This window comes from Ipomoea nil, unplaced genomic scaffold (genome assembly GCF_001879475.1).
Source record: "Ipomoea nil cultivar Tokyo-kokei standard unplaced genomic scaffold, Asagao_1.1 scaffold2280, whole genome shotgun sequence".
Lineage (NCBI taxonomy): Eukaryota > Viridiplantae > Streptophyta > Magnoliopsida > Solanales > Convolvulaceae > Ipomoea > Ipomoea nil.
This window is the reverse complement of record NW_017618708.1, coordinates 4,406,411-4,415,039: the sequence shown is the minus strand read 5'-3', so window position 1 is coordinate 4,415,039 and position 8,629 is coordinate 4,406,411. Positions and strand designations below refer to the sequence as shown.

The 8,629-nt window shown below is 39.7% G+C and overlaps 2 protein-coding genes across 2 annotated transcripts; one reads left to right on the top strand and one right to left on the bottom strand.

Moving 5' to 3' along the window:
* Positions 1 to 608: 608 nt before the first annotated feature.
* LOC109150817 lies at positions 609 to 3,282 on the bottom strand. The gene is made up of 4 exons (XM_019298793.1): positions 2,547 to 3,282; positions 1,604 to 2,458; positions 1,242 to 1,502; positions 609 to 1,135 (listed from the first exon to the last, which is right to left on the bottom strand). Exons 1-4 carry the CDS (start codon positions 3,280 to 3,282, stop codon positions 609 to 611), a joined length of 2,379 nt encoding a protein of 792 aa, XP_019154338.1.
* A 3,127-nt stretch (positions 3,283 to 6,409) lies between these two features.
* Positions 6,410 to 7,393, top strand: LOC109150816. The gene has a single exon (XM_019298792.1). The coding sequence runs from the start codon at positions 6,410 to 6,412 to the stop codon at positions 7,391 to 7,393; it is 984 nt and encodes a 327-aa protein (XP_019154337.1).
* Positions 7,394 to 8,629: the final 1,236 nt, after the last annotated feature.

The window sequence follows — 8,629 nt, the reverse complement described above, 5'->3', positions numbered from 1 at the left end:
ATCATCATATAGGTAAGCAAAATAGATTTTGTAAAGCATGGGTTACCTCTTGAAGACTAAACCTTCACTTTTAACACCTCTCAAAGCCCTTAAGAAGGTTCACCTTCAAACCCCACTTCAAGAACACACCAAAAGACCATAAAGATCTCATCTTTAGAAAAAGATACCTTAGAAAACACTAAAAACACAAAAGGAACATAGACCTTACCCTACTAGATGCTCAAGAGTAGGAAAGGTGGAATCTTGGAGACAAACTTTGAAGATCTTGGAAAGCTCAAACTTAGCTTGGAGAGAAAGCTAGCTAAATTCTAGAGAGAAGGAAGAGTTTTATGTTTTGAGTGTGTTAGGAGAAGAATGAGAAATGACCTTAGGTTAGCTTGGATACAAACATGAGGTGTAAAGTCATCTTTACCCTTACTAAGATGAAAAAGTGTAATGGGACAAGGGAACTATTCACAAAGCTTTAGGTACGACACCTTGACTTGGGTTGACTAGTCAATTACTAGTCCCCGACTATTGAATTTTCAGGAATTTAAAGAATAAATTACCAATTGGATTAGGATTAATTAGTTAATTAATCCCTAAATAGAATTTGGATTTGCGGGGTGTCACAACTTGCTTTGAACAATAAGCTCTGCTAATGGACTGCCGTGGCTTATGTTGCAAGTGGAATTTTCATTAACATATATCGATATGGCAAACCGAGAATGTGCAGTTCTTCCACTTGGTAATAAAAGCGAAGCTATGCCGCTAGATGCAACATTTAACACTATTTCCCTCTTAGACCTTAAAGCGGAGGACAATGCTCGCCACAAAAACGTCTTACCAGTCCCTCCATAACCATAAACGAAGAATAACCCGCCAGCTTTGTGAGCAATATCGGTTAACACCTCATTGTATATGACCTTTTGCTCTTCTGTTAACTGCCTTACCAATTCCTGGTTCTCTTTCTCCTGATCCACACAGTCATATGATAATTCTTCTTGTATAAGCCTGTTTGATATAACATTAAAGACCTCAAAATTTGCCGTTGGCATTTCAGAATAGTCCTTTAAACTCTTACCATGAATTGATAACAGCTTTTCAATCTCCTCTAAAGCAAAGTTCATCTTGTGAGATTCTGTCAACACAAAATCTGCATAAGTTTATATAAAAATATACTAATTAAGTTAACCACGTTAAAGCTCAATTGATATTTTGTTAGCAATATAACAAAAATAATCTGTAGAATGTATGTATACCTCTACTGTGCAATTGTTTGCGGATTTGGAAATGTGCATCATCAGACAATTGTGGCCACACAGCATTCCAAACTGTTTCCGGTTTACCCATGCAACTGCTCATTAGCAACGTAACAAATAATCTCCTCAACTGATCTCCTGACGCCCAATGATTGGCTTCATCTATTGCATCAACATATTCGTTATCATCATCAACTAAACCTCTTGCATAACACACATCTCGAAATGAGGCATAGTGGACACCGTTTACAGTCCTAATATCTGCATAACTTGTAGGGACACGTATTTTATTCAACAAACACCTCAAATAAAAGATTTCTCCAGTCGCAGGCGGGACATAGAAGATCCTTCCGATTGAGAACCCTTTTTTCCGTGGCTGCCATTTCTAAGGTCTTTCTTCCACACGAATCTTGTTGGCATCTCAACATAAGTAAGCTCTCTTGCATCTGGGAATGTCTTATTAGCCTCAAACCATTCCAAGAACAAGTTCTGTGCTATAGTGGGTCTATTAACAATGTTCTCAACAGGATCATCATCTGCAAACACCACACTCTGTTGATTAGGGAGGTGAAAGCTTAACCTTTCCATTGAAGGAGCCCTAAGCTGTATATCAAAACCAAACAAACGCCAAACCGCTTCACATGAGGATATGTACCTACAGTCAAAGTACATATTAATCTCATCTATGACTTTTCCATTCTCTTCATCATTGCTTGTTTTGTAGAATTCGGCTGTTACCCGATCATGACCCTTGTTAACATACTTGAACAGGTACTTGATTAAGCGTGACTGGTTGCACCACTCGACATTTATATGAGCCTTGTACTTAAGTAATAAATGTCTATTGTGCGGTACCACATATCTGTTGTCCAACGTGATCCCGTTCTTTGTAACTATATTGCCGTTGTCTCTCCGTCTATATACCGGATAACCATCGTCATCAAATGTAGAACACTCAACAAATCTCTTAGGAAAATGTTTTGAACATCGTCCATTTACCATACATGGAGAATTGCTCCTTGTTTTTCCACATGGACCATGCATCATAAATTCCTCTACAGCTTTGTAATATTCTACATCTGTATTTTCATCTGGTATCTCAGCGGAAATGATTTTGTCTAGAGTAACCACTTGACTAACTTCTTTAGTTTTCCCCAAAAAAAGCAATATATGAGCATGCAGAAGACCTCGCTTTTGGAACTCAATTGTATATATAACTGCAACATAATAGCAATAACCAAATAAAGAGAAGGGAATTTATGCTAATTTTAAAGAAATTGGTGTAAGACTAAACAAAAAGATTACCTCCAGCCACAGAGCCAAAAAGTTTATTCTTTCGACAATCAGTTATCAAGGAATCCAACTTCATCTTGAATAAACGGCAAATTATGTCATGTCGGTCTTCTGCTTTCAACCTTCGATCTTTTAAAAAACATTGCACCTCTGGCCACTTTGGGTTGTATGTAAACATTATAAATAAATCTGGGTATCCAATCCATCTACATATTGCCATGACATCCTGGTAGTTTTGTATCATGTATCGAGCTCCGCGTGTAAAACTTGAAGATAGTATTATTCTCTGATCTTGTGCTGCAGGGTTTACTTCACCCCTGGTTAAAGCGTCGGTCAACCCACTGTATGTTTCACACCTTAGGCTTTTTTGGTGTGTCCTGATATAAATGAGTCTTCCTGACTCAACCATTGTGTATTCATCAACAACGAACTGTTGGAACAACCGCTTTGCAAATAGAATGGTACTCTGAACAGAATTTCGAGACTGTATGCGATAGCAAAAAAACTCCCTGGGGCTGATCCTGTGTCTACCACCAGTGGAACGGTTGCCGAGTACGTTCGAGAATGCAATGTCTTCCCGATAACCATCTTCACCATATGGAAACAACAACGGGTATTGCAGTGGCAGGTAGGAAGGATTTAATTCACTGATTCTCTGCAATTGCCCACCCTTAGCTTGAACCACAATATCACGCTCACCAATACTGGTATCAAGATCTCCAACTATTAAAGCTGATACTTCAGACATTTGCGGTAGATTGTATGTCCTGGCATCTTTAGTGCATTTTCCCAACAACTTAATTTTCACTTCAACGCATGTATTACTATCAAGCTAAGACATAGCCATCCGAAATGACTTAACCAAAACATTATTCTTATCTAGCTCCCTCTGAATGACATTCACTATTTCTACATGAATGTCATCTTGCTCACCAACACCCCTAAAAGAAGGAAAAATATGCATTGATAAGGATCTCAATAAAAATTCGTAGGTTTATTGTACTAAGCGCAGTTTGTTTAACTAACAGCATTGATACGGTTGTTCTTTTTATTTGTTGTGTCGTATATGTACAACTGGGCAAAATGTGGTGGTTTGCCTTCTTCTGGAAGGAGACTGCGCATTAGATGATAGTTTTGTCCACTTAATCGGAAAACAGGTGGTCCGTCGCCCTTGTTCACGCTCGTGTCTATTTTACCGCTCATTGATGTGAAGCAGAACATGTTGTTGTAGGTTCTGATGTTTTGGAGAAATTTTCTTGATAATTCGTCATTGCCGTAAAATAGATCATATATACCTTTTGGTGGTAACGTAATCGCTGGCAACTTAATCTTCCCATTGTTGTAGCACAACGAAAACATCGGAGAACCTTTAGTGGAATAATTTTTCTTCCTTTCTTTGAACCAAAACAACGCCCCACAATGGGCGCAAATATTGGTTGCATAACCCAAATCACAATACTCATCTGCAATGAAATGAATTTTTAATAGGCGTCCAGAAAATGTTGACAACTATATTAGGTATGAAAGTTTGATACATACCATGTGCAAACCCAGAGGATGTTGCAATATCGAAGTTTCGCCGTCCATCGTTAATCGTTAGGCCGAAATATGAATTGACTAAAGTTAATATTAATTGGGCAAGGTCTTTTTTCATACTTTGCTGGCATTCATTTCTACCTGACACAGTTCATATTATTACCTGTTATGCCATTATTGGCTGTTTCGATAAGTAAAGTGATAGATTCCTCTTCAAACGCCGATAACAAGTCTCTTTTTACGACATGATCTTCTTCAATTGGAGAGTTATGTTAAGGTTGACGCATTGCTACTTTATCTTGTGCGCTACAACCTATATTGAACACAATAATAAAAGAAACAATTATCTTTTACTTGATAATATTCAAAATTATATAAGATATGAGTATAGAAAGTTACCAGTTAAGCAAGATGTTGTTATGGTTGATAATGGTTTTTGGAACTCTCCAAAAATAAAATGCTTGCAATTGCTTGAGCCTATGTGTATCTTGCACGTACCTACTGTAAACATACATAATATTTTACAGTACAGATATCTTAGTCAACTGTAATACAAAAAAAAGAATTTGACAATCATTTTTTAAAAAATACAACTATATGGATATTTAAAGACACATGAAATTTATATCGCTAAATTGTAGGAGTTTTACCGTTAGTGATGTTACTCAGTGGTGTGATATTCTGAGTCAAACACCCTCCAATAGAACATCGTGTACGAATACTTGCAGTACTTTGCTCTGTACCTTGAGCATCATTATTCGTTGATGATGAATTTTCTATATTCTCTGTGATATACAATATAACATTATAATTTAAAATAAAAAATAACATAAGTAACAATCTTATCAATTTAGTACACATTACATAATTAATTAGACTATTGTACAACCGAATTTTGTAAGTGCTAAAAATAAGGACAACATTATAAGGTAAATTATTGGGGGTAAAATGGTACACACAATTGTGTGGACTATGAATATCATGAACATTTTTAATATTTAAAAAATAATTACATTATTTTTGTAATGAAGGTACATGTAATAAAAGATCCTTATAGCTAAAAGTTTATATATTATATAAAACATCTAGCACTATAGTTCAATCTACATTTAATTTCTTTTTTATATTTATTATATAAATTAACATAATATATATATTTAATAGGGTTAGCATTACAATAATACACTTAGATATTCTAGATCATTCCATTTTGTAATAAATATAAGTAAGAATCAGTAGCTTTCAATATATATATATATATATATATATATATATATATATATATATATATATATATATATATATATATATATATATATTGGGAAGGGTTCATGTGCGGGTATAGCTTCCCGTGCGGTTGTGCGGTTAGATTTGAATCATTGATCAAATCAAGATCAACGGCTCAAATCAATGAAAATTTAAAAAAAAAAACGCGTGTCTAGAAGAAAGCCACACACCTTTAAGTGTTAGATCTTAAGCACAAACTCACGCACATTAAGTACAAAACCCACGCACATTAAGCACAATCTCACGCACATTAAGCACAAAACTCACGCATTTAAGTATTAACTCACAGACCTTAAGTTTCAACAACTACTGACATTAAGCAAAAACTCACGCATATTAAATACAAAATCCACGCACATTAAGCACAATCTCACGCACATTAAGCACAAAACCCACGCACTTTAAGTATTAACTCACAGACTTTATGTTTCTACATGTTAGCAATATTATTATTATTACTATTGTTAGTTTATTATTATTATTGTTATGTTGACTTGTCTTTGTAATAGGCTTAGTCTTCCTACTTGATAGGGGTTACTTAGAGTTGTTACAGTATTTGAATTGTAATCCTTATCGTTGTCACTGTTGAATGGAAAACTGATTATCTCATTTGGTATCAGTTAGACTAGGGAATTTATTTTTTTCTCTCTCCTCTCACCACCCTCTGTCGATCCTTTCCCCAAAACAATCGACTAATCGTCGATATGTCCACCAATTCTTCCGAGCGCACTATTACCGGCGGTGGAACCCCCTCTCCGGCCTCAAGCCAAAATTCCTTAAACAGTGCTCACCATTTTGTTTCGATAAAACTCACTTATCAAAATTTTTTGTTTTGGAGAACCCAATTGGTTCCATTTTTACGTGGTCAGGAGCTCATGGGATTTGTCGATGGCGAGAATCCGTGTCCTCCCGCGCTGATCGACGCTCCTCCGGCCACCGGTGAATCCACGGCCTCAACCTCTACTCCGGTCCCAAACCCGGCGTAAAAGGCGTGGATCAAACAAGATCAAACGCTGCTTTCCCTTCTCATCTCATCCCTCTCAGATGAGGTGATGCATTTGGCGGTCGGCAAATCCACCTCCAAAGATGTCTGGGAAGCGATCAACGCTGGCCTCGGCAGCTCCACCGGCGCGCGCACACTGGGTCTCCTCGGCCAGTTTCACGGCCTGCGGCAAGGCGACAGTAGCACGACGGAATATCTAGGCCGCGCCCAGCTGTTAGTCGAGGATCTCGCCCACGCCGGTCGCCCAATATCGCTGGATGAACAGAATATGTTTGTTCTCCGGGGATTGCGTCCAGAATACCGTGCGATGGCCTCATCGCTCACGGCGTCCGGAAATTCTGTAACTATTCCGCAAATTGCTGATTATCTTCGCGCTCAAGAGTTTCTGCATGCTGATGATTATCCTGCAGGTTCTGATCACGGTTCACCAACTGCGTTTTACGCTGGCAGGGGCAGAAACTCCAGTCGCGGCAGTGGCAATTCTGGCCATAATTCCGGGCGTGGCAATGGAGGACGCGGAAGTGGCAGTCATGGCAGAGGCGGCAGGGGCGGTCGGAATGGTGGTCGCGGCAGGGCTCCTCGGTGTCAAATCTGCCGTGCACAAGGGCACACGGCAGTTTATTGTTACAAGCGGTATGCCCCGCAACTGCCGGCGCAGGCGAACCTTGTGGTTCCCGGAGAAGAAGAAGGCAGTACGGCTGCATCAGGTTGGTTCCCGGATACGGGGGCTACCGCCCATGCCACGCCAGATGCGTCGATGATGACACAATCGGATGAATATACGAGTGGTGATGTGCTGCGTGTTGGTAATGGCGCAGGTTTGACGATCTCACGAGTTGGCCATGCTTCTATACCATCTTTGTCTAAAACACTAAATCTAACTAATGTCTTACATGTTCCTAAACTTTCCGTCCTGTTATTATCTGTTTATCGTTTAACGAATGATAATCGTGTTTTTGTTGAATTTCACAAGGATTGTTTCATTGTGAAGGATTCGGTCACTCGGGCGGTTCTGCTTAGAGGTTTCACATAGGGCGGTTTGTACAAGCTCCCGGTCTCGCAGTCTCAGTTTGCTTTTCTCACATCCTGTGCTACACCGGTCGTCTGGCACCGCAGGTTGCGCCATCCCCATGCACATGTCCAGAATCAAGTCCTAAAATGTTGTCCCGTTACACCTAATAAAACCGTACCGGGCGGGTTGTGCAATTCATGTCAACTTGGCAAGTCATCAAGATTTCCTCTAGATAGAGTTTCATTATCTAGTAGTAATGTATTAGATTTGATTTATACGGACATATGGGGTCCGGCTCCTGTAATCTCTACTAGTGGATTTCGCTATTTCCTGCTTTTCGTAGATGATTATTCCCGATTTTGTTGGTTTTATCGCCTACGGATAAAATCGGATATATATAAAAGTTTCGAGTCGTTTTGAGTCATGGTAGAACGCCAATTTTCGCGTTCTATCAAATCTGTTCAGTCTGACTTAGGCGGCGAATACCGCAAGTTACATCACACATTCGAAAAGTTAGGCATTATTCACCGCCAATCATGTGCGTATACGCACGAACAAAATGGTAGAGTTGAGCGTAAAAACCGCCACATAGTTGAAACAGGACTAGCTTTGCTAGCTGAAGGCTGTGTCCCGCAACAATACTAGGACTATGCTTTTGAAACGGTGACAACTCTAATCAATTATTTACCCACTACAGTCTTAAAATCTGAGAGTCCATACACTCGTCTCTACAAAACCAAGCCACCATACTCCTTTCTCCGTGTCTTCGGGTGCCGTTGCTATCCCTATCTTAGGCCCTACAACCGGCATAAGATGGACTTTCGCTCGGCGCCCTGTGTCTTCCTAGGTTATCCACCTTCCTTTAGGGGGTATAGGTGCATGGATTTAACAAGTGGGAAAGTCTATATCTGCCGTCTTGTGCAGTTTGATGAGACTGTTTTCCCTTTTTCAGAGTTAACAGCTACAAATGCAGGTTCAGTGATATCTGCCGCCCCACCCTGGGCTGCTGCTCCAGTCATAACTCACTCATCACCCACAGCTTTGATGGACTCCGGCTCACAAAGTCCACTAAGCCCAATGCCTTTGGCGCAAGAGTCAACTCCTCTGGCTATTGAAAGGCCTGTCAGGGCCGTGACTCGCAAAAAGCGGGCAGCTAGAACAGAGCCACAAGATCGTGGTCATACTATGCGCCTGCTTCACATGACTCGGGGAACAAGGGAAGAGTTTCAAGCTCTCAGCGCTATCACTGAGCCCTCT

What these genes read in the sequence shown, in the direction of transcription:
- LOC109150816 (XM_019298792.1), top strand. Translation starts at nt 6,410, where the DNA reads ATGCATTTGGCGGTCGGCAAATCCACCTCCAAAGATGTCTGGGAAGCG.
- LOC109150817 (XM_019298793.1), bottom strand. Translation starts at nt 3,282, where the DNA reads ATGTCTGAAGTATCAGCTTTAATAGTTGGAGATCTTGATACCAGTATT. An exon ending in TTTTGGCTCTGTGGCTGGAG is followed by an intron (nt 2,459 to 2,546) that starts GTAATCTTTTTG and finishes ATTATGTTGCAG; the next exon opens with TTATATATACAATTGAGTTC. An exon ending in TGGCAGCCACGGAAAAAAGG is followed by an intron (nt 1,503 to 1,603) that starts GTTCTCAATCGG and finishes CAAGTTATGCAG; the next exon opens with ATATTAGGACTGTAAACGGT.